At 39.4% G+C, this 25,883-nt stretch overlaps 1 protein-coding gene across 9 annotated transcripts in view; it reads left to right on the top strand.

Annotated features, from left to right (window-relative positions):
• The window catches only part of CDC42BPA (CDC42 binding protein kinase alpha), a 153,202-nt gene that overhangs the window by 120,738 nt on the left and 6,581 nt on the right, over positions 1 to 25,883 (top strand). For 2 of the 9 annotated variants that reach the window (XM_042876263.1, XM_042876244.1), the window contains 15 exons: positions 630 to 749; positions 1,403 to 1,483; positions 2,690 to 2,795; positions 3,526 to 3,662; positions 3,951 to 4,090; positions 4,799 to 4,880; positions 5,987 to 6,203; positions 7,080 to 7,142; positions 7,733 to 8,326; positions 10,210 to 10,307; positions 10,673 to 10,757; positions 12,260 to 12,383; positions 12,824 to 12,941; positions 19,895 to 20,080; positions 24,870 to 24,987. In XM_042876263.1, the coding sequence (XP_042732197.1) occupies positions 630 to 749; positions 1,403 to 1,483; positions 2,690 to 2,795; positions 3,526 to 3,662; positions 3,951 to 4,090; positions 4,799 to 4,880; positions 5,987 to 6,203; positions 7,080 to 7,142; positions 7,733 to 8,326; positions 10,210 to 10,307; positions 10,673 to 10,757; positions 12,260 to 12,383; positions 12,824 to 12,941; positions 19,895 to 20,080; positions 24,870 to 24,987 (2,269 nt within the window). Of the gene's footprint in view, positions 1 to 629; positions 750 to 1,402; positions 1,484 to 2,689; positions 2,796 to 3,525; positions 3,663 to 3,950; positions 4,091 to 4,798; positions 4,881 to 5,986; positions 6,204 to 7,079; positions 7,143 to 7,732; positions 8,327 to 10,209; positions 10,308 to 10,672; positions 10,758 to 12,259; positions 12,384 to 12,823; positions 12,942 to 17,768; positions 19,627 to 19,691; positions 19,761 to 19,894; positions 20,081 to 24,869; positions 24,988 to 25,883 lie in introns of those variants that run through there. The other 7 variants (XM_042876289.1, XM_042876257.1, XM_042876248.1 and 4 more) reach the window with 6 other exon arrangements.

Genomic DNA, 25,883 nt, shown 5'->3' with positions numbered 1-25,883 from the left:
GGAAATAAATAAGAGGCATTACTTTCAGAGGAACATGCATACTACGTTGTCAGTATAATTCTGTGTTTGGCTTAGTTTCATTGTATATCAAAGTCTAGGAAAACAGCCCTCTGGAGAAACTATATTCCTAATAGTTATTTTCCTTTTTTTGTAGTTCAGATGGAGTACAAAAACCCTCAATTCTCCATGAAGCACTGATTTAAGGAGTTGCATTATTTGCTCTACTTTTTCTTCTAATTTTATTCTAAATACGGTTGCAGTGATTTTCATAGGCTATATGGGAATTCGTTCCTAACAGATCTCTCTTACTGATTGACAAAAAAGAGTTGCAATTAGGAAATATTCTTTAAGTGCTGAATTACAAATCTGCTTGAGTATTTTTCAGGCCCTTGAACTAGCAGATCTTATGCATGTGTTCACCTTTCATCCAAAGCCATAATGTATTCATAGTTAGTAATTTTTGTTGTAATTCTGTAGCTTGATTAAGAAGTCGCTTAAAACTGAATTTTTCTCTCTCAGTTCTCTCTTAGGAATTCTACTGCTTCCTTATCTTATTTTGGTAAGAGTCAAGAATTCTGTTTTAGTGATGCCTTTGATTATTTTTTTTCTTTCTGGAATTATTCTCCTAGATTGATTCAGTTGAGAACTTCACGATATCCAATACGCCATCACGGGATGAAGATAGCAAGTCTCACCTCCATTCAAGATCAAGGTCTCCTTCTACAGCTAGTGAAATTGAACCAATCGAGGTACTGGGAGTTGACTTTTTGTTTAAGGAGTACTCATATAAAAATTGCTTTAGCAAGTCTTTTTGTTTAGAACTAAACTCATCATTTTGCAGAGACTGTATAGGACCTTGTAAACAGCCTTCTGCTGCATGAGCAGTGAGCTGTATGTAGGGGACCTTATACATCTGGTTAGTTGATTGAGGATGGGGATTGTAAAATCAGTTACTAGATACAATCTCTCTTCATAATGTATTCTTAGCTATGAATACTTTAAAAATATTGGTGCAAAGTTAATGTTGTATTGCACTTCATAAGAGCGTGTTATGGAGCCTTGATGAAAGTCTTACCAGTACAAAGTACTGGCAAGTCTCTGCAACTGTAATAAAGTATCCCCTTTCCCTCTTAAAAGATTACATTTGCTGATTATTTTGTGCTAGAAAATAATCAAATGGAGATTATGCAAAATAATTTTAGACATTTAAGAAATGAAAATCACACATCTTTTTAATGACAAGATGTGTATTCCTGTGTCCATACTTTGTTAGTCAGTTCGGTTTCTTTGCTTGTATATCTGGGGATGGAGCAGATGGCAGATAGTAATATTTTTATTTTGTTCAAGCAGTCTTTGGTAGTGTGTATTTGATGTCATTTTGATCTTTTGGGGACTAATCCAGGTTACAGATCATCCTCCTCGGTCAATTCACACACCAACCATGCGGACAGCATATATTGGATCGGGACTCTCTGCACCAAAGGTATTCAGTCATGTGTCCGTGAGTTTTGTATTGTAAGGGAAAAAATATCACCCCTGGGCCACAGCTTCAAGGGTCTCAAGAGAGCTCTCAGTGCAGAAGCTGATTGCATGATTCTTACGTTATGTGGTGTTGACGACTTACAGTAGGCATTCCAGCCTAACAGCACACAGCCATTTGATTATTATATTTGATTATATTGCACATTGATATTAATTATCAATATGTTAATGTATTTGGTTACAAGTTTGAACTTCAGAAAGACATAAATGAACCAGAATATGAAAGGAAAAAAAGATTTCCAAGGGAGACTGTTTTCCAGCATCTATGTGACTAATCTGCCTCCATCCTCTGCATACAGTAAAATCCATGTCACTATGGGACAGTCTCAGGTTGGCCTAAAGATTGGCCTTAGAAAATTATATTCCAAAGGGCAAAGACTGAGCCTAAAATGAAACCGTCGATTTGGGGGAATTTTTTGGTAAGCAACACAGAGTGAGCACAACATTCAGCACTGCAGCACTGGGAGAAGGAATTTAATTTTTTCTGTTTTCTGGCTTTTGCCCGTATAAAAGCTGATTTTATGTCAGTTGTTGAAATTAATTTGCAGTTGGCCTGTTGACAACATCTTACTAGAGAGATTAAAAATATTATGTGTTTGCACATGGAATCACGCAAAGCAGACTTAACTGTGCACATCATTGTATTTTTGCAAATGTTTTTCTTAAACAGTGAGTAATGATTGTTTTTTGTATTTATTATATTACCTGTAGAATCTTCTTACTTTTACTGTATTGGTTTTTAAGACTACTGTTTCCCTGCAAGTTTCAAAATAAGAAAGCTGTCTGTAGGCAGAAAGCTTCCATTCTAACAGTACAACTCTTATTAAGTATGAAGTTGGAGCCCTTATCTGTGATACATGCTGTGAAAATCAGGAAAGTGAATAAAATTTTAGAATACCTCCCTATTAAGGTAACCTGCACAATTCTCTTATTTGGGACCATTACATACCTCATCCAGAATGTCTGTTTTCAATGGCTTTGTTTACAGAGGATGGTAAGTTATTAGTAACAAGCCTTGATAATTGGTATTTGCAGCCTGTGCTATGAGCTTAGATCTCACTTCAGCAAACACCTTTATGTCTGTGAAAAAATAACTATTCTTCAGAAGCACTGCAGGTACTAACATCCTTTTCTGCTTTTTTCACAGCCTAAAGCCCACCAGTTTGTAGTGAAATCGTTTAATACTCCAACAAAATGCAATCAATGCACATCTCTGATGGTTGGTTTAATAAGACAGGGCTGCACTTGTGAAGGTAAGTAAGGCAGGAAATGGGAACTGAAATTCATACAGATGCAGATTGTTCAATGAATGTTGTGGTGCAAGAGTGCAGGTGTCTTCTATTCACATTATGAATAACAGAATATATACATATGCTGCCATCTTCTAATAGTGAAAGTCAAATACTTTGAACATCTCATGTAAAAGATTACCAAGTTATCTGGTAAAATAGTAATTCTGGTTGGTGGTAGAAGAGTTCAGTTGAGTTTATTTAAAATAGCAATACAGGGCCACAGTCAGTGGTTAAGTGTGCTGACAGAAGCCTTGCTTATGTGAGGTCATTGTGTAAGGCAGCTTTTCTATTTAGTACCAATTTTGTTTCTTTCTAGGACTGATTTGCACTAGGTTTGTATATTCACAGAATAACATACATCACTTAGTAGAGTTGCCAGCTTTTTGTTTACTAGTAGAGATGGGCCTGGAAAAAAGATCATAGGGAAATTATTTCAATATGAACTTCTAATTTTTCTTACTTGAATGAAACCAGACTATAGCTGTACAGCTCTGAAACTACACAGCTCTGAATTCAGATCATATCAGACCATGTGCATGAATTTACATTTCTGTCTCAGTGTAGCAAAATTCAGTACAAATATTTGGTTGCTAGCAAAAAAACCAAAAGTGTTATGTTGTCATCATTATGATAGCTTTTGCATTGCAGGAAATAACGATTAAACCCGTTTGTTCCTTTTCCTCTTCACAAGTGTGTGGATTCTCCTGCCATGTGACCTGTGCAGACAAGGCCCCTGCAGTGTGTCCAATTCCTCCTGAACAGACTAAGGGCCCTTTGGGAATAGATCCTCAGAAAGGTATAGGAACAGCTTACGAAGGACATGTCCGAGTAAGTATCAGGTGGCTGCACTTGGGCACTTAAGTTAATTTTTTTTTTGCTTTCTGGAGTGAAGCTATTAATTATTGAATTGCAATTTTTGAGGAGGCATTTAAGGCCAGGTTGGACAGGACTCTGGACAGCCTGTTCTGGAGGTTGACAACCCTGTCTACAGGAGGGGCTTGGACATCAATGGTTTTTAAGGTCTCTTCCAACCTATGATCCTGTGATTTTTGTACTGTAAGTTTAATCTTTGCACACAAAGTTACAGAGAGGTGATCAGAATTTATTTTGCTATAGGTACCAAAACCAGCTGGTGTAAAGAAAGGTTGGCAGAGAGCGCTGGCAGTAATCTGTGATTTTAAACTCTTCCTGTATGACATAGCAGAAGGAAAAGCATCCCAGCCAAGTGTGGTAGTGAGTCAGGTCATAGACATGAGGTAAGCTTTTTGGTGCTGAGTTGGAGCTTGCCATGGGAGTGGGGGGTGGCAATTCAGCCTTCATTACTAACTTCATGTACTACATTTCATCTCCTGAGCTGTGTAGAAGATCTGGAATGCATAAAGAAGATAATTATATTCTTTTCAGGTTGGATAGAGTTTTTGAAGATAAATTGATCTTTGTGGTTAAAATTATTATAACTTTTAATGCAGAAGGATTTGTACCTTGTTCATCTTCAGAATTATTGAAGTGCTGCTGATGTCACTGAGGGTTGAGAGGACATGTAAGCTATAATTGAATACATTAAATCTTCTAGGGTGTTTGGATTTTTATGAAATACTTGGAAGGATGTTCTTACTTCAGTGTCTTCTTTGTAGTTTGATTTTTGAAAAGTTTTAAATTTAAACAGACATAAAAACAAGTATCTGGAGTAGATTTTTTTTCTTTTGGCATATACCAGGAATTAGTTACGTAGCAAAGCATGTATGTGTTTCATCTGCAGAGAACCGGAAGAGTTGCAATGACTTTAAAAGTTAGATCTCAGTACTGTCTTCTTGTGCCTTAGCAAAAGAAAAAAGAAAAAAATTAGCAAATCAAGATTATCGGTACTATGGAAATTAAGTTCAAAAAAAAGCACACAGCAACAACGAATACACAGATTTGACTCTGTTTAACTCTTTTGCAATAATGTTTATGGTCTCCACAAGGGATGAAGAATTCTCAGTGAGTTCTGTCTTGGCTTCGGATGTCATCCATGCAAATCGAAAAGATATCCCCTGTATCTTTAGAGTAAGTATGTGTGTCTTGAACTTATTAACCCAGAAGGAGAGGATTTCACTCGGTGACGTGCGATGTGCATTCACAGAGTGCTTACTAAGTTCTGGCTGTGCGGTATTCATGGCTGCAGCAATGCATAAAGCTCTGTACTTATATCCATGCGTATCATACATTTTTTCATGGTAAAATAGCACTGATACATAGCACCCATCTCTGTTTTACACAGGTTTTTTTTTCTTTCTAATCTTCTCATTAAGACCTATATCTTACGAGCTTTCTGTTCATCGCTTGGAATTCTTTTGTTCATGATTTTCTACATTTTCATTTCCCAGAGTTGCTTTCTGCTTCTTAGTTTGATTTGTTGAGTTACTCCTGAAGCGTTTGTTGTATATTAATTCTTGGTACATGAGCACTGGATCTCATAACTACCTCATCAGGTAGTTATTACAGAAATCCAGCATAACATATTCATGAAAATCTGTCATTTGCATGGTATCAGAGGATTTTGCCATCATTGACTTTTTCTATTACTGTTCTGGATATTTAATTGAAGATTTGACCTCAGTGAAAAATCTTTGGTGTCTAATTCCTGTATCATTTCTTTTCTGTACCACTGTATTCCACTCCTCGACTTTCCTGCTTTCAGACTATTCATTGCTCTGCATGCTGAGAGGAGATAAAAATCCCAAAGTAGTTCTCACTTTTATCTGTTACAGTTGTACCAAGTACATGAAAAATTTCATAAATCATTCTTGTGTATATACCATTCCTATTGCATTCATTAACAGGGAAAGCTATTGTTTAAAAAATATGGTTTGCTTTGTAAGAAATGCTCTACGTTATAAAATCACTGAGATGAATACCACTCTGATTTAGAGTGAGTGTTTCCTTATTACAGAATGAGTATAAATGCATGTAAGAAAATAAAGTTTTCAGATTTTGCTGAGTTACTCACATTAGCTTTTTCTGTGATAGTTTTTCTATTAAGTAAGGTTAAATTTTTTGCTCAGACAGCTAATTGAAGGAGCATCTAAATGCATTTGATATTCTTGTATAAATGATCAGGATGAAATCTTTTATTGCTTAAGATTTAAAATATATATTTAAAATTTTTTCAGGTCACAGCTTCCCAACTCTCTGCAACCAGTAATAAGTGTTCAATCCTGATTCTAACAGACGGTGAGAATGAAAAAAGCAAGTGGGTAGGAGTGCTGAATGAATTGCATAGAATCTTGAAGAAGAACAAACTCAAAGACCGCTCAGTCTATGTTCCCAAAGAAGCTTATGACAGCACCTTACCCCTCATCAAAACAACACAGTCAGCAGCAATCATAGGTATGAAATAAATAAGAAATCTGGCTCAGTAATGACATTCCCCCATACGCACACATTTATAATAATGAGCTATATTGGCTAACAGTTGGATATTGCAGTTTTGCTATTCTGTAAAGACAACTCCTTCACTGGGCAAAATTGGAACCATAAAATAGGTGTAAATCACTGATTTTTACAATAGTCTGCTTCTGTGTCCAGAGAGAGAACTGGAGAGTTGAGAAAGAGCTTAGTAATTTTAAATGCAACCACACAAAATGTTGAACTCAGATTATTTGAATTTGATGTCTTAATTATTTCAGTGTCAGTAGTATACTTAAATATCCGAGTGATTTGTTAAAAATAATGTTCCTTGTGTTATATCTGCTAACAGGTGAGGTGGGAAAATGTGGGGTTTTTTTTTTAGAAATTTGAAAGCCAGGGTGGTTTCCAATGTTTTGTTTAGTTTTGGTAGATCATAGAATCGTTAAGGCTGGAAAAGACCTCTAAGATAAGTCCAGCCGTCTACCTACCACCAGTATTGCCCTCTGAACCACAGCTCAAAGTACCACATCTGCCCTTTCCTTAAACACCTCCAGGGAAAGTGACTCCACCACTTCCCTGAGCAACCTGTTCCAATGCCTGACCAATGCCTTCTTTCTGGGAAGTAGTCCTTCCAGATATCCAACCTGAATCTCCCTTGGTGCAACTAGAGGCCATTCCCTCTTGTTCTGTCACTATTTACCTGGCAAAAGAGGCTGTGTTGGTTAAGGCTTTTTGTTTATTTCAAGATATTAAAAAACTGTTAATCAGAATTATTGCACATGTTGAAAAAGTACTTTGAAACAAAAATAACCTATTTTCTTTTTTTTTTTTTTTTTTTTTTAATTAATGTCATAGATCATGAAAGAATAGCACTGGGGAATGAAGAAGGGTTATTTGTTGTGCATGTCACCAAAGACGGTAAGAGACTGGAAACTGATAATAATTTCCCTTAATAATCAAAAACTGACTTCATAAGGTTTTTTCTTTTTCAGTATCCCCCAGTTTCATTTTAGTTGGTTTTATTGTGTTACCAGCTGGGCAGCCCTATGCAAGAGCAGATGATCAAGATCACACTGTTCTGTGTGCTTTCTGTTTTGGGTATCTATGCTTTCTGTTTTGGCCATCTAGGACTTTTGCCTTCTCTTCTCTTGCTGCGCACTGCAGTAAGGAGGCTGGCTTGGTCTTCACTGTAACCTCCTCCTTAGTGCTGGAAATTAAACCTCACTTTCAGTAGAGTAGAGACATGACTATTTTTAAAGTGAATTGTTAATAACACTTCAGCTGCTATTGAAGCGCCTGCTTGTCCCTTTTTCTGATAAGAGTCAGATTTTATCCAGCCATTATCAGTTTTGGAATCATTAAAATACAAGTTTTTATTGTTGTATATTTAAATAAAGCAAAGGAGTAATAAAGGGAATTTCTTGTGCTTACCCAACCGAGTTTTTAATCGGTTTGCATTTTACCATGATATACATGAATTGTGGTGTTTCTGTTTGGTTTTATTGTAGAGATAATCCGTGTTGGTGATAATAAGAAGGTTCATCAGATTGAGCTTATCCCAAGCGAACAGCTCATTGCAGTAATCTCAGGACGAAACCGTCACGTGCGACTTTTCCCTATGACAGCCCTGGATGGAAGGGAGACTGAGTTTTATAAGCTGGCAGAAACAAAGGGCTGCCAGTCAATAGTTTCTGGACATGTGCGCCATGGAGCCCTTACATGCCTGTGTGTAGCTATGAAAAGGCAGGTCCTCTGTTATGAACTAAATCAGAGTAAGACGCGTCACAAAAAGATCAAGGAGATCCAAGTCCAGGGGAACGTCCAGTGGATGTCGGTCTTCAGTGAGCGACTTTGTGTGGGCTACCAGTCAGGTTTCTTAAAACATCCCCTTCATGGAGAAGGCAGCCCACACAGTCTGCTCCATCCAGATGACCACACGCTATCATTTATCTCACAGCAGCCAACTGATGCCATCTGTGCAGTCGAAATCTCAAATAAAGAATACCTGCTGTGTTTTAGCAGCGTAGGGGTTTACGTTGACTGCCAGGGCCGAAGATCGAGACAACAAGAATTGATGTGGCCTGCAACTCCATCATCTTGCTGTAAGTCGCTCTGTGTGTCACTTTAACTTGCTATTATACATTGAAGTGATCCCTGCTTCTATTAATATCCACAGAAAGTGAAATACAAGGAAAATTGCCCAACAGTTAAATGAAGACTCAGCTTCTGTGTCAGCAGCTTTAAGTCTCGTCAGAGGGTTTAAACTTGATCTCATTTACACTGGCTTTGCAAACTCTGTAACATACATATGCTGTTGTAGTTAGCATAAAAAGAAATCAAAGGTCTGGATCTTGAAGTAAGTTGCCCGATGTCTGATTTCTAAACTCATGGCCTGTACTCTAGAACGGCGGAAAGCCTTAGGTCCTAGAGGGGCTATCTGGGATCTGTTTGCATTCACTACTACTGAAACTAGACTGTTGTTGTTTAAAACCTTGAAATTTGATTGAACTTCGTCTCAGCACTGAAACTCAAACTTTCTTGTTGTCATCAGGATCTCATAGTTTAACTTGTCTTTCTCTTAATGGTAGAGTCTTGCTTATTGTGTTATTTTTTTTTTTTCTTTTTATGTTCCTCCTTCATTCTCTCAACTTGTTTCTTGTTCATTTTCTCTTTCCTCACTTTTTTTTAAATTCAGCTTTGAATTTTTTACTCCCTCTTCCTCTCCAGAATACAACATCTGACAGGCAATGTAGAACATGTATTTCCTAACCTTAAGGAAAAAAAAATAATGTTTTTCAAAATTACAGTTCCCAATAAGACATATGTTAAGCATTTATTATATATATATTTTTAAAGTTGGAACTTTATATGTGTGACAGAAGAAAAAATGCAATGCCTAGCTTTCTCTTTCTGTTGTCTTTCTGAGTGTTCTTGAAGAGTAGCCAAATTTGTCCTCAGATTGTTTGCAATTGAGCACAGTCTTAGGCTTCTTACTTACTTTGTTGTGGCAGCTCTGCAGTCATGCTGCAGGGGGAGATTAATGTTTCTCCTGGTCTGAGTGAAGCCTCTTCTGAATGTGAAAGGATCCATTTTTACAGGCTGTGTATCACTTTTGTTTTTCAAGCAAGAGCATGATTATTACAGTATCAGTACTCAAATAGTGAATGAATCGAAATGAAATATTACATTTGGTTAAAAACAGCTATTTTCACATACATGACATGTTTGTGTCATTGACACCTGTGGAATTTCTTTCATTGCCCTTAAACAAAGCAATTTGATTTTGTTCCAACTGAAAATAGAGGTATATTTTGTAGCAAAACTGTTAGATTTAAACATAAATTCAGTGCTTTTGTTATTCTTGGCAGACCATGGCAGTCTTTTTGGCGACATGGAAATACTGAATTCTCCTTAGTGGTCCCAGTGGAACAAATTTCATGCTGGGGACATGTGCCAGATGAGTAGCATAGAATTCTCTTTACGGTCTGGAAAACACAAAAAGAGAATTAGAGCTAGAAGGAAACATGAGCACTATGTCATGGTGCTTAGTTCCAACTGATGTTCACTTAGTATGTAGTCCAGAGACCAAACTCATTCAAACAAGTGACGGTTATTAAATAACAATAAATTAAATACACATCATGTACTAAAAACTCGTAAAGATAGAATTTTTAGAGGAAAAAAACGTTGAACCACATTAGTGTTTGGCAATGTAAATTGGAGCCCCGTATAGTAAAAATAGTTTGGTTCTGCACAGTTAAAACAAAAATCTTCTGATGGTTTTAGGTTTTGTGTTGATGTTGGTTTGCTTTTACAAAAGATTTCATGATCTTCTTTTTAGTTATAACATGTTTTTAAGCCAAGGTTGTTGTTGGATTGTAGTTTTGTTTTGTGTGTTTCTTAGTAGTAGTATGGTCAGACCCTGACAAGTTGTGTATCACCAACCCTGTCTAAAAGCACATGACAATTTATCATTCCGTCTCAGGTTACAATGCACCATACCTCTCTGTGTATAGCGAAAATGCAATTGATATCTTTGACGTGAACTCCATGGAGTGGATTCAGACTATTCCTCTCAAAAAGGTAACTTGCTGTTTTGGTATCAGTTAAAGAGAATTAAAGAGAATTTTAGGCAGCTCTCTGTGTTCTAGATCTCCAAACACGAGTTTAAAATCTAAAATTGCCCTTACCTCAGCTTTGAGGATTTAATGACTCACAACTCTTGATTCTGAGAGCATGCATGTGTCATGAGAGAGGAAAACACTGCTTCCTCCAGCCTCTCTTTCTTCTTTGAAGCAAACTTTACTCTGGACAGTTACACTGTTCTGCTGCCTGGTTGATGTTATAACAGTACTCTGTTTATGAAGTTTATATTGCTCCTTGGAGCTTTTAGAAGATGATGTGCTATATAAGTAGAGTTACTAAAAAGCTGATTTTCCTTGCTTCAGGTACGACCCTTGAATACAGAAGGATCACTCAACCTTTTAGGTTTGGAGACGGTTAGATTAATATATTTCAAAAACAAAATGGCAGGTAAGTAAAGAGGAGCTGTTTTTCATCATAAAAGTTTTTGTTTAGGAAGAGCATTCTGGGAGAAAGCCATGCTTATAGATTCCACAGTAGTTGTAACGATACAGTTGTCTGACAGGCAGGTAGTCTGATTTATTTTTTTTCCTCCTAAATATGCACTGAAAATTTGTAAAAGTCTGGGAATAAGAGAATGATGAGTTTTTCTCCCAGATCTAGTATTAAATGCCAAGATGACATCTACCTATGCCTTCATAGTTTAAGGATTAATAGTTACCTTGGCAGCGCTGGATAGAAATTAATGCTATACTTGACCTAAAGAAGCCTTTCCCAAGGATAAAAAAAAAAGTATAGTTTTATATATTCTTAACTTCTAATTAGGGCCATACATGATTGTGTGCCAAAGTGAACTTACACTAAGAGTCTTTTTGGCCTTTTTTCTTTGTTGGAACACACTTCAAAAGCATAAAACTGCGTAATATGCTTTACTTAAGTGAGAGGTGTGATCTATGCAGTTTAGCAGTCAAAAGCTGTGTGTATTTTTAGCAATTATTCTGAAGGTAGTGGAAATAAACATACTGTTGTTGACAGTGTTTCATTGTTTGCTTAAATCATCTGTGAGCAAATTAGTGCAAAAGGAATGGCAGTCACAGAGAGGAACAATTTGGTGGATGTGTCATGAAGTCTGCAGTTGATCTTAGGGAAAAAGGAGGTTTCAGTTCCATACAAAAACTATTCTTGTTCTCAGCACTAGCTGCTGGATATGTTCAAGCGTATTAAATTTAACCTTAGTCTTAGTATGTATAAAAGAAGGCAGAGCAGCTGCAGCATTCATTCAGAATGATATTCCTGTTGTATGATGATCATTGCTGCACATTTCACATTTTTATTGAAGATGCCTTGCCAGACCTACACATATGGAATAAAAATCTTCCCTCTTCCCACAGTTACAGCAAAAAATATCAGAGTTTAAATATTTGAGGAAATGAATGGAACAGGATATTGCATTGAGTTTCCAGGTAGTTGGCAGAACAAGGCTTTTAGTGGCTTTCACTGAAGGCTGCCAAAAAAAGTTTGAGAGGGAGGACTGAGATCCTTTCCTGCCCACCTAAATGTTTCCAAGCTCTTGGTTTTCACTGTGAGAAGACACATTGTAGGCTTGCTTATGTGTCCAAGCATGTTTCATAATGTCATGTTTCATACTGAAGATTTTTCAAGAATGTTTTCCTTGAAAAGGGAAGGTAAAGATTTTGTTTGAAAGAATCTGTACTATTTTGAGGAAAATATGGTTGTGGCAACTTGTATGTGAAGATGGGTTAAGATGGGTTTTGTATAACAGAGTAATAAGTGATCAAGAAAACTCCTAAATCAAGGAGCGTTTATTCAGGGAAATTCATGGGAAATGGGTGCTGTGCTGCACTATCAAAAGCAGAGAAAATGTCTTTGGATTATTATTCCATGTATGCCCAATGAAGTGGCCCATTGGATCATTTTTGTATTGATTCCAGAGGGTGATGAACTGGTGGTTCCTGAAACATCAGATAACAGCCGGAAGCAAATGGTTCGAAACATCAACAACAAGCGCCGCTATTCATTCAGAGTACCAGAAGAGGAGAGGATGCAGCAGAGGAGGTCAGTGTTCAACCTGTACTTGACTTCTGCACTGGCTGCACAAGTGATTTCATTTATTCACATTATCTGAAACAGCTGTTGTTTGGAATGCATGTTTGTACGTACAGTATAGAGGTGCAATATGTAGGTGTAATACAGCATCGTGAGTTCTGCTCTTGCTCATCTTACAGAGCTTTTTACCAGCTCTGAGTGTTTGTATATTTTTAATGGTAGCTGTTGGGTATATAGGCTGTTTGCAAAACAGCATTCATTTGTTCTGGGCCATAGGTCTTTTCAAGGTGAAAACCTGTCCATACCAGTGCTGACAGCGAGAGTTTATTACTGTTAAAATGGCTAAATAGTTAATTTCCATTTAAAATAGCTGATAATCAAAGCTTAACTATTTTTAAATGGCTATTTTCACCTTGAATAAGATACCTGAACAGTATTTTCTCTTCCAGGGAGATGCTACGTGATCCAGAAATGAGAAATAAATTAATTTCTAACCCAACTAATTTTAACCACATAGCACATATGGGTCCTGGAGATGGTATACAGATTCTCAAAGACCTTCCAATGGTAAGTGCAGAAGTATATGTGAGAGTGACCTACTTCAAAAGAGGCTACAAATAGAAAAAGAAAAACAACTACAATTTTGGGTGTATGTTGAGAGTGTTTGATCTGTTTCATATCAGTGGCAATGTAACTAGGTAAATGACATGGGACATGCTCAGGTGTTAGGGATTAAATGAAAAGGATAACACTTGAGAGTGAAGGAAGGAATGCCTAATGCTTCCTGGGTTTTAAGACAGATTGGTCTCTCAGTGCTGATTATAGTTTTTCTAACACATAAGAAGATACACAATTAAGAGGATTTGTGCCAGGATTCTGTATGGAAATGGAAAGAGAAATTCCTTTCTTCATTGAACTATATTACTGTAAGTTCAATTCCTTTCTTCTCATCCTTACATCCAATTTAGCCTCTCTCTCTCAAATCTCTTCTCCTTAGACAGTGAAACTGTGGGAGTTTAACAATATATAGTAACCAAATTTCTTTCTGTGAATAAGATGCTATTTTCTCATTTCCTTTCCAAATTAATTATTATCAGTGAAACAGAACTTTTTACTTGAATATTAACCATAGTGCACACATGTCTGTTTCTACATAGCCTTATTTAGGAAATACTCTCCTTGAAGTTAGTGTAGTTTATGCTGAAATACAGGTGAATTAATATTAGGATTTTATCATACAGCTTATTTGTAGCTATGTTGAGCATATTGTTTGTGTGTTATGTATTGCTTTCTAAATTCATTCATGATAGATGCGATTCAGGATATGATAATGAACTCTGTAAGAAAGATCAGATTATATGATACTAATAGGTAATATGAGTACCTCCATAAGACATAGGCACATAGCATATTTGTTGACTAAATAGAAGGGTGGGATGCCAACAAGAGAGACCTGAACATGCCCAAAAGGTGATCACATGAGAATCCAATGAGATTTAACAAGGCCACGTGCAAAGTGTTGCACTTAGATCAAGGCAATCCCAGATATGAGTACAGACTAGGAAAAGAACTCCTTGAGAGCAGCCGTGTGGAGAAGGACCTGAGCATTCTGGTGGACAAAAAGGTAGACGTGAGCAGCAGGCTTGCAACCTGAAAGTCCATCAGTGTCCTCGACTTCCTCCAAAGCGGAGTGGCCAGCATGGAGAGGAGAGGGAATTGTCCCTCTCTGCCCTGCCCTTGTGGGGCTGCATCTGGAGTACTGTGTCCAGGCCTGAGGCCACCACAGTACAGGAAGGATGTGGAGCTGTTGAAGCAGGTCTAGAGGAGATGATCAGAAGGCTGGAGCACCTCTCCTAAGAGGGAAGATTAATGGAGTTGGGTTTGTTCAGCCTGGAAAAATGAAGGTTCCTGTGAGACCTCAGTGTGGCCTTCCAATACTAGAAGGGAGCTTACAAACAGGAAGGGACTGACTTTTTACACTATCTGACAGTGATAGGACAAAGGGGAATTATTTTAAACTAAAAGATTCAGGTTAGATGTTGGGAAGAAATTCTTTACTCAAAGGGCAATGAGGCCCTGGCACTGCTGCCCAGATCTGTGGGTGCCCCATCCTTGGAGGCTCTCAATGCCAGGTTGGATGGGCCCTGGGCAGCTTGAGCTGGTGGGGCATAGCCCTGCCCACGACTGGGGGTTTGAACTAGATGATATTTAAGGTCCCCTCTAACCTAAGCCATTGTACAATCACTCTAGCAGTGCTGTCTAAAATGATCATCACTATTGCTCAGAGTCAAGGCAGGAGGTAGGAGGGCTTTTCAGTATCTAAGCAGAAGTAACAATAAGACTGGAAAAGAAAACTTGCAGCTGCAGTAGATCATGGTTTTAGGATCTTCTGGTTTTATCTCACTTTTGCAAAAAACTGTGCTTTATGTTACACTGTATTTTAAGATCTTCATCTTGTACATGAACCCTTTTGGCACTAGCTTTTACTTGTATGAGGATAGGCAGGGAAGGGAAAGGATTTCCTTTAAATCTCATGAGAGACACTTAGAAAAGCCAGTAAGACTCAGTGCAGTGAGCGGTGAGCAGCGTTTTGTGTATATGTGTGTGTTTATAAATGAACTAAAAATGAAAAGGAGAGAGCTGGTTCTAGAAAACACAAGACAAATCCAAGTGGAGTTGGCTGACTTTCTCTCACCTGGTTGTGTATATGTATGTGTACAGTGTTCAACAAGTAATGATAATTTGCTTCAGGGCAAGATGCAAATTCAGACTTCTTTGTAACTCTTCCTTTTCTGCTGGGTTCCTTCAAATACTTCTGGCTTTTCCTTATCAAAGAAAATAAACTACTACTGCTAGAAGATGTCATACTTCACACAATTGTTGAAAGTTCATGGGAATCAAAAGTTGAGGAGACTCTTAATCAAAACATTGCCCAAATCTATCAACTGTAAAATAAGGAATAATGTTACCTGCAGCTGGAGGTTTTCCAGATTCTCACCTGGATTAATATTTCTTCAGCTGTGTCATCATTAAATGGCTTTTGGCTTTAAATTCATTCCAGTTACACAAGTCTTGTGTTGGGTCAAAGGTCTTGTCTGGAGATACAACTGGTACTTTGCTTATTGCCATCAACATGTTTTAAAAGAAATCTAGGAGTCACTTTCTACGCTATAGAAGAAACAATAGAATGTGCTAACAGTATAGAATTGGCTTCTGCACTCAGTCGATTGCTACAGCTTCTTTCTAAAGTTGCTACTGAAAACTCCCTTGTTGCAAGTAGTCTTAATGCTTGCAGAAGTCACTGCAGGTAAAGCAGATTTGATGTCTGTTATCCCAGTAGCTCCTTGCAGTGTCATTGTTTGTATTCCTTCCAATACAGCACCAACCATGGGACTTAGAAGTAGGTGAACTTGAAAGTGTAACTTGAGATTAGGAAAAAGAAATTCTGTCACAATTAAAATTCTGCCCAGGCAACTTTCTCTTTTCTACCAATTTCCTGTAAGGTGTTTGACTGGACTAAGTCTTGGTGTAGTCTGATCCAAGCTGCCTCCTTTTTTTCCTCTGGCATGAAAACAGAGGACAAGGAGCTGTGTTTGCAGCTGACATTATATTTTGAGTCCAATGTCTTATTGGAAAGACACACAAAAAAAAGAATAAAAAGGGAGGATGGATATAGGACATTCCCTGGAAAGCCAGTATGTGACGTAAAGAATACTCATCCAGTCTTACATACAGCCCATCTGTGTGACAGTTTCTTTTCAAAGACGTAAAATTAATTCAATAGATTCAAGCCCTGTTCCAAATGGTGAGGAGTTTAGTTTTTTTTTGTTTGTTTCTTAGCATGTGTGATTATTTTGCAGCAAGAGTATCTACTTTATGTACTAAATAGGATGTAATTTTTCAGAAGAAAAGGTATTTATCCTTGAAGGTATGTGGGAAAAATTGCAGTGTTTTACTTTGGGAATGCTTCGTTTTTTTTGCCTGAAGGGGATGAGGAAATACATTTTTACATTGGAAGGGTGCTGCCACTAGGGGGAACAAGTGGTGCAAGGTCAATGGTTTTCTCAAATTGCCATCATCCAACTGTTTTAGTCGATGTTGTTTATGGAATGCAGAAAGTGAATGAAAATGATGGACCAAGCCTTTTTCACTTTGCTGTTTCTTCTTGACTTATTCGAGCAACTTCAGATTTGGCTGGGTCTGCTGATAGGAATTTGTTCATCCAGCATGAGTTTTCATGGAATCAGTATAGTATTATGTAGGCAGAAAGGTCCTTGTTAATAGGATTTGATAGAGAATGGATATTTTAATCTCTGCACTGAATGATTGTCACAAACTAACAGCCTAGTTTTTATCTAGCACCCATGGGTGAACTCTAAAGCAAGTGACAATTTAAATTTTCATTTATTTATTTTTATTTATGATACACACTATATACATAGTGTGTATATGTATATTTAGTGTGTATATATATGCATATATAATATAGATATATATGTATACATGAAATGAATCCAATCAAAACTTGTCTCTGCAAGTCCCACTAACCTGCCTCTGCTACCTTTTCCAGGCAAAGTGCCTAGAATTGAACAGAGCATGGCATTAAAAATGGTAACAGCAGCCTTTGCATGGCAGGCTGCAGTGTACCACGAGGGCAGGTCACTGCCTGCTGGATGCAGGGCCAACAGAAGTTTGCTGGCTGGCAGCTTACTACTGTCCTTAGTGATGTGTTCTAGGAGATCAGCTTCAGAGAGCTTGATTTGAATTGTGAGAGTACAAAGTGAAAATCAGATAAATGGAGAGTTTAATATGGTTACTGTCTGTTTGATGTGCTGTGTACTAAACAGATGCCTCCGTATGCACAGCATGTCTGTCTGCATGTGAATGTCCTTGCTGATGCAGCCACTCGAGGGGAAAAGTTGCTTTCTCTGTGTGTTGTTTCCAAAGTCTTGGTATGCAACAAGCTCGTGACATGAGCAGTGAGATGTGTTTATGGCAAATTGCAGCCTATTCACCTGGTCCTACGGTCTCTGTGTGATGGACACTCTTGTCTTCAGCATAGTCCTGTGTTTACACAGAAATGAATATGCCCAAAGCTCAGAATGAGATCACAATTAAAGGAGAATATATTAGAGGCTCAGACAACTTTGCATCCTTCTTTTCTTCATCGCTAGTAGTAACTTAGGAGTCTGGCTTTGACAAGCAAGGATGTGAGCTACAGCATAGCAGGAACTAGAAATTCTTAATTGCTGTTTGCAGAGCTGTAATCAGTACAGATTTGTATTTTATTGACATGGATACTCGATTGGGGTCATTGTTTTGCTGTGTACAATTTAGAATGGTTCATGTTAGTATATCCCCAAACTTATTTCTGTACGTGTTTTTCTTCCCTAGCAGCCTGTCACCAATTAGCTGGCCGTACAGTCTGGCCTCCCTTCTGCCCTCTTGTCCCTTGAAGCCACTTTATCGTGGATGCTCCTTTGTAGTGAAGATCTGAAATCTGGAACTGCACTAACTGCAGCACAGACCACCTCTCTGTGCACATCAGATTTACAGGATTGATTTTGCTTTCATATTCTGCATGCCTGAGTATTTTACATACAACAGCTAGTCTCAACTGCCATTATATTTGAACATGATGCTTCAGTTTGATCTCATCATACATGAGCCATTATACTTCCATTACAGATTATGTGTGAAGCTTTGCTTGTTTCAAGTGAGAAACTTTCAGAGTAAATATATATTTGGTATTCTTTAAAGAAAGTGGGAGCCGCATGCATGCATCTAATGGCAGAGTCTGTGGAGAGAGTTCCAAGGATTGTTTTTAAAATGTGGCCGTATATCGTGGCTTCTTCACATTCATGAATGCTGGCTAAATATCTTCATGGTCTGCAGTTGGCCCACCCTCTGCTTTTCAGCTTGCGATTTTAGACTCTCCCTTCTCTCCCTCATTGGCTTTTAAGAATGTAGCTGGCTTTGCTGCTGTTTCTCTTTGTAGCAGGTGACTTGCCAAAGTCTGCTTTCATAGACCATTATTAGAATGGTGGGTTCTAGTACTCATATTTAGATGCTGCTAAACTTTCTAATAACAACCTAATGTGTATTATGTCTTAAATGCCATAATGTGGTAATTGATGTTTCATTTAACATGCAAAGCCTCATAATACCTGTGCATTAAAAAAAAAAAAAAAACTACAAAAAAAACAACAACAAAGTTGGATTTTACCAGCTGACGGAAATGAAGAACAATAACAATAATGTTTGCTAATATGTATTGGAATGTTATTTAATGTTCTTTCAAACTTCAATATATTCCACATACAAAAAGTAGTGCCTTAGGTTTAGTAGAGGGGTAAGCTGAATTTCTACCATATTGTTTTGTTTTTGTTTTTTAAGTCCTAACATTCTGAATGGTACCCAGATCTGTTTCTTTTAAGGTGATAAAATCAGTTACACGTGAGGAAGGGAAAATTAGATCTGGTGTTTTGATTTGTTGGTGGCCTTTGGGCACCATCCACACATCAGGCTGGCCTGCAGGAAGTGTGCAGATGGCACAGGGAGTGAGATCAAGCCCTGAAACTTCTGTTACATCTAGATTTACGTGAGTTTTAATAACAAGAGCACTCGTGTCAGCACATTCTGTAGAGATCAATCAGAAATTGTTCCTGTTTAATCTGCAGGGTTAGTTTTCTCCTCCTTTTATGTCACACTTTGGGAGCACACTGCTCAGTTTACCTGTTAAAAACATTTGAATTTCCCAGCACTTTTGCACCTTATCTGGTAAAGGCATACACTTCTGCAGCAAGCAGATGGCAGAGCAAAGTCTGAACGCCTCACTAAAGCGCTGTAAGGCTCAGTGATCACACAGAAGGATGTAGGCCTTGTGTTGTGTGTCTACAACAGAGTAAATTGTCCCCGTTGTCTGACTAACCAGTTTACCTTCCCACCCAGTCTGTGTCCCTATCCTGTCGAAACACTGTTCACTCCCGTTAGAAATACTCTGTGTTTGTTGTACGGGTGATACTTAATTTTAATGAAACCGTTAAAATGCATGAAAAACAGAAGGAAATCTCTTACAATCTTTAACTGTTGTGTATTCTCATCTTTTTTTCTCCCCACTCCATCTCACCTGTGCTCATCTTCCTTTGTGTTATGTCTGTTTTAGATTGTAAGCTCCTCAAGGCAGGGAACTGATTGCTTCTCAACTGTCTGTAAAGCACCTTCTACAGCTGTGGTGCTCTTTGAAATACAAATTATAATAAATATTAGAATTGATTCCCAATGAGTTAAAAGTTTTATTTGTTTTTAATGTTTTAGCAACAGCAAGGGCAGCAGGCCCATGTGATACCATGTAAGGAAGGTGCTCAGAGGACTGGGGGTGACAATGTAAGAACCCACGTGCTGACGAGTGAGCAGGGCTGCTGTTCGGCTGTCCGTTTGACTGCTCTTGCAGACTGCTGTTGCTGGTGTAACCTGTACAACCATCCTTCATTGCTTTCTCTCTCTGTTGTCTTTGATAGCAGCGCTCCCCTTATCAATTCCCTCATCATCACTCCCGTCTGATCTCCTCTCCGAGCAACTTTGAACACATCTACCACATGACTGTTAATTCAGCTGAAAAATTCCTCTCTTACGATTCCATAAACACTGCATTTTCCCCGCCTCCGTGCTCTGCCCTGGGTACTCCAAACTTTATGACTCAGAGGGTATGGATGGCTGGGTCAGGTGTTCACTCTACTAACACTGTGTGGTTTTCCTTTTGCCTGGCTGTTAACATGGGAGAAAAACCCTTGGAAAGTGGTTTCCTTCGCCTGTTCACTTTCTTCTGTCACAGCTGATTTGTCTTCTGCTACCAGCTGTGGTCTTTCAACAGCTCTGATGAGCTAAAAAACAGATACAGATAAACAGAAAAAATGTTTACCAACTGGGCTGAACCTTTTGCTATGAAAATGGCATTTTTAGTTACCAGGAAGGTTGTGGGAAATCTGAATAATGTTTGTGTTTCACACCGTACATCTCCAGCAGTCCATGGCAGAGACAGGATGCTGTGTATCAGTTTGTGCTAGGAAAAGGATTCTGGATCTGTCTCTGCTGGACCAAAATTTCAAGCTGTTTGTTTACAGTGAAATAGTGGGAGTGCAGTAATGTTACACAGTACTGTACACAGATGGAGAGAGACAGATTGTGCCTAGGTGGTTTCTAGGTTCAGTTAAAAGAAAGTTGGAATACATACAAGCAGGAAGATCGGAAATTAAAGATATTGGGTACTTGTTCATATAGATCCCCTTAATCCTGGTTGTTCTAAACAGAGACTGAGGTAAGATACTGTGCTGTAATTATCCTTCCAGTTGGAACGTAAAATCTGAGGGATGGAAGTGATGCTTTCTTTTTGCTTGTTGTTGTGTATCCTGGCCTGACATGAGGTTGCTATATCCTATGGTAATATAAGGCCATACTAAAACAAGCCCTTTTGTACCTCCTGCTGCATTGTAATTGCGTTCTGTGCTGTGGCCTGCAGTTCTGCTTTGGAACAGATTTGCAGATAGGTCATGAATAATCTGTGAAATAGATGTGTATAAAAGAAGAGGGTGGTCAGCAGGGCTAGGGAGTCAGTTGTTCCCTCCGCTCTGCCCCTGTGAGGTCACACCTGCAGTGCTGTGGCCAGGCCTGGGGCCCCTGGTGCAGGAAGGACATGGAGCTGTTGGAACAGGTCCAGAGCAGGCCACAAAGTTGCTCAGAGGGCTGGAACATCTTTCCTAAGACGGGCTGAGGGAGCTGGACTTATTCAGTCTGGAGGAATGAAGATTCCAGTGAGACCTCACCGTGGCCTTCCAGTACCTGAAGAGAGCTCACAAGCAGGAGGGGGACCAACTTTTTACATGGTCTGACAGTGACAGGACAACAGGGAATGGCTTTAAACTAAAAGAGGGGAGATTTAGGTCAGGTGTTAGGAAGAAATTCTTTGCTCAGAGGGCGTTGAGGTCTTGGCACTGCTGCCAAAAGCTGTGGGTGCCCCATCCCTGGAGGTGTTAAAGGCCACATTGGGTGGGCCCTGGGCAGCCTGAGCCGGTGGGTGATCTGTGGTTCTTCGGTGACGGCTGGTTGCTGAGGGTTTGTGTGTGTTTGAGCTGTGCCTGCCACTGTGATGGAAACGCTGCTGTTGGTTTCTGTGGCATTTTGACACTCTTCAGACACGTACAGCAAACCTTTACTGCCAGACTGCTTTGCTGTTCTTGGTCCCTGTCACTGGGAAGGGGTTTGTAATGCAGATCTGCATCCAACGCTAAAGAGAATTTAGAAATGCAGGAGGAAAATAAATATTTTTTTCCCTAAAGCCCCAGAACAAAATTTCACGCCATGAAATTTGACTGGTCATGTGCACACTCATGTCACTGTTGTGTAGTGATAAATAATAGATAAATTAATATCCAAAAATGGAATTGCAGCATTTTGGAAAACACCCTTTGGTGGCAGGTCTGCATCCATCCTGGCTTTTCTGGAGAAACAGCTGGAGCATTGAAATTTTGTGCCTCTTTACCCTTTAGAGCACTGGAGGTTTAGGCTCGTGTGAAGGAAAGCAGTTGTCTCTTTTTTGCTTCAGGGAAGAGGTACTTTAAGCTGTCACTGGAAGGTAAAGCTGTGGATTTTGCTTTTCGTCTGCCCATATCCCTCTCTGTGTTTGTAGCACAAGAATGATAGCAGGCCCTGTGCAGGGGTTGGGGGACCCAGGAACTGACTGAATATTGAAACCTGGAGTGTGTAGCAAGAGTTGAAAACGAACCCTTAAAATAGCTTTTAAGTCATGTCCTGCTATTTCATGAAAGGAAAGCTTAGGTTTACATCATAACAAACAGAACCTCAATTAATACAAGAAAACAAACAACAAGAAGCACCGTGGACAGAGAAATGCAGGCAAGCATTGTGGGCGCTGTGGCAGGTGCTGGGTACAGGCTGGGTCTGAGGAGCACTGCCTCCCAGTGGGGCAGCACCCACTGACTGGTCATTCACTGCTGCATAGCAAGTAACTGCTCAGCAAGCAGCTTCTCTGCTGCTGAGGTTTTTTCTTCAAAGAGAAATCCTGTCACATTTCTCCATTTGGTTCAGCAGCAGGGATGAATTTACCTGCTAGGATTTGGATTGTTACTCCATATGAGGGGTTTTTGTCTCTAAGTAAAGCAAGCTCGAGTTTCTTTTTCTTTTCTTTTTTTTTTTTTTTTTTCCCCTCTGTTTTTAATTTGCTGCATTTGGCTGCTTGATAACTACCGCTAACTGTCATTTATTTTTCTTTGAATCCCCTTTCTGCATTGCGTGCATATCACTTTGGGTCCAAAGCGCCAGGGTCTCCAGCATGTGCTTCTTTTATTTTAGATCAAAGAACAAGAGAAGATTTGCTTTGTGGAAAAACTTTCTACAAGGAATTACATGGACTTTGCAAACTGAGGTCAAAAAAATAACTATTAAACTACACAAATGAAATAAATTAGTCTTTTTAAGGCACCCATTCCTTCCTTCCCCCGATGCCTGTATGTTGCCTGCTCAGTCACTGTTAAGAAGGTCAGTCTCCTTATCGTTACATATAATTGCTGTCCCTGCAACATGAAATATTGTCAGTTTCTACAAGTACAGAGCTCCTTCCATGCAGCTCTGGTGTACTGACCACTGCTGCTGCACTTGGCTCTCCTGTACAGTTCTCAAAACACAGCAGTGAGCCATTCCCTGTCCCCGTGGTTCCTTTTGTATCTACTGTAGGGCCACTGGTGTCGGTGCACAGCCAGGCTGCTCACAGGGAGCTGTAGTGCAGGTCACTTATGGCACGGTGAGGGACACCAGGAGAGAAATTCAGTGCTGCAGAGCAGGTTATTTGTCCTCATTTGGGAAACGAAGAGTAAGCAGGAGGCAGCAGTGTGATTCTCAAGGGATTTTTGAAAGAGACTTGAAAACAGTGCAGCAGTAGCTACAGGGAGAAGTAAACAGAGCTTTTTCACTGATAAGCTCTTGTGTGTTTTGTTGGTGTCTGAGAGATTTTTAATTCTTTGTTTTTTGCATGCTAAAGATCTGTCATTCCTAGGCCACTGGGAGGCTGAAAAGCAAAGAGTTGACTTTATGGCAAAGAGGTCTGTAACAGTAGTGACTCTAAGGGTCACTGTAAAATTGGACTGGCAGCAGGTTTTTAACAATTATCTGCACCACCTAATACCTGTTCTTTACAAAGCCTCTATCTGATTACTCATTTTAGAATTCAGCTAGAGAAATGGATAATGGCTGAGGGTCTTTCAGAGTATCCATCCAGGGGGTGGAAATTTCTGTAACGTTTCAGCCTAGACAGGTATTGCAATAGAAAATGTAGGTTTTTATTTGGTTACTTTCTCAGAGTAAGGGTGAGGAAATAATGACATATGAATGGGAAGAAATAACCATTATTGCAGCCAGTGTTTGGTGAAGTGGAAACAAAGTAATATTCAGAGATACCTGCAGCTCTTTTCACAGTCTGCAGCTGTAAAGGCTTCCCAAGCCTAATTCTCATTAATGCTGATCACTTAATAGTGTAAATCACATTTGTCTCTTGGGTAGGCAGAGATGAAACAATAGGCATGGATATTTTGGACTAAGAAGACAGCTTGTATACAAAGAGGTGGGTTAAATAAGCTGAGAAGCCTTTTCTCCTAAAGTCAGCTGTAAGGTAACAGAAGCAGAAATTATATCAAAGTGGGTTGTTGTTTTTTTTTTTCTTTTTCTTTTAAAGACATAACCTGTGTTGAAGGAGCTGCCATATTCGAATAAAGACACCGTTTTATCTGTTCCCTCAGTATAGGACCGCTTCAATTCAGTGACAATTTTAGAAAATCTCACTGGAACCCTTAGGCTGCAAACCAGGAGTGATAATGGCAATCCATGGAGTAGCCAGTGGTGGGTGCTCTGAGCAGACTGAAACCACAAGGCTGATTCTGGCTTTGGTTCAGCTGCTGTAGGACTGAAGAAGTGCTGTTCATATCTTTGGAACCACCTCAGTTATCTGACAGATTGATCCTATGGTCCAGTATGTGTCCATAACTCCACATGCATTGGGGGTTCATATGATGTCTGTACAAAATTGCATGTGCAAGCCACAAGTGGTGGTATCACAGGGAAATTTTAACAAAATCCATAGAGGCATGTGCTCAGAAAGAGCGCATTATGCAATACACATGGAATTACATCTGTAGCAGCTTAGGCTTGCAAACCATCCTTTCAAGGAAATTCTTGAATTATTAGACCTACCTTTTCAGTTGTCTGCATACGTCCATGTAATTCAGCACTTCATTGTCAGCTGTGTGTGCTTCCAGTCTCTGCACTAAATTGCAGAATATTACTTTGCAAATTTTGCTGACTTGCTGCTCAGATAATTCAGCTCTGGTAAGGTTGGGGACAAGGTTGCATTCTGAGACCTTCCTCCGTAACGTCCAAGGTTGAGCCAGCAGTCAATAAGAAACATGTTGTTGTGTGTCTGCATTGCAGAATCTTCGGCCTCAGGAAAGTCGGACCGTATTCAGTGGCTCTGTCAGTATCCCATCGATCACGAAATCCCGCACAGAACCAGGACGATCGATGAGCGCAAGCAGTGGGTTAGCAGCAAGTAAGCAATCAGATCTGTGTTGCTTTGGGGCTGTGCACACGTGTGTTAGGGAAGAGCTACCTGCACTGCTTCTATCTGTGCTGCCACTAGACAGGACTTTCAGAAGCCATGGCTGGCCGTCCTCCCTCTGTGGGCTGGATGGAACTGTAATCTCACTTTCTAAGAAACCCATCAATAAGCAGCTAGCAGGTTTGACTTCCCACATTTGGAGTTTGTCAATTTAGAATCGAAAAGGCATTCTTACCACTGGGACTTCTTTGCTGCAGCTGAAGTGGTGTAAATTGATGACTAGTTGTTCACAAGCTCCGCATTTATTAATTTTGTTGCTGAACTCTCTAGAGCTCCTGATGCTTCTCTTGCTGCTAGTGCAAAGAGGGCGTAGTAGAAAACCTGCTGGTACGGAAGAGTTACAATGCATAGGAAACAGCTTTCCTACTGCTGCCATGCTATCCTTGTGTGCCAGAGTCAGCAAAATGATCTGTGCTGAGATGAGGCAAGCGACTGAATAACGGAGCATGTGAAGATAGCCAACAGACTGCAGAAAGCCTGTGTGTCTGCTGTAGTCTGCATGTTCCAGTGCGACTCTACCTCTCCCCAGTATTGCTGGGGAGAGATGCCTAGAACGAAGCTGCCACCATAGCAGTTTATTCAACTGCTGTCTTTGTGAGTAACACAGTGACTATGTCTCTGCTGTATGCTAACCCTGACATGTTGAGGAGCAGAGGAAAAACTGCATCTAGCATCAGGCAAGATAAAAGCACACATAGACAGCAAGCCACGAGCTGAGCATCCTGGGACATGCCAGAGGAAAGCAGAAGTAGCCAGCCAACTAGCTAACATCTTTCTAGTACCTTGTCTGGGCATCTGCAATGGTTTAATTCCTCTGCACATTTTAG

The sequence above is a fragment of the Lagopus leucura genome, unplaced genomic scaffold (genome assembly GCF_019238085.1).
Source record: "Lagopus leucura isolate 7727_CA_CO unplaced genomic scaffold, USGS_WTPT01 Super-Scaffold_73, whole genome shotgun sequence".
Classification (NCBI taxonomy): domain Eukaryota; kingdom Metazoa; phylum Chordata; class Aves; order Galliformes; family Phasianidae; genus Lagopus; species Lagopus leucura.
The sequence above is the reverse complement of the archived record's forward strand: the minus strand, read 5'-3'. Positions and strand labels throughout refer to the sequence as shown.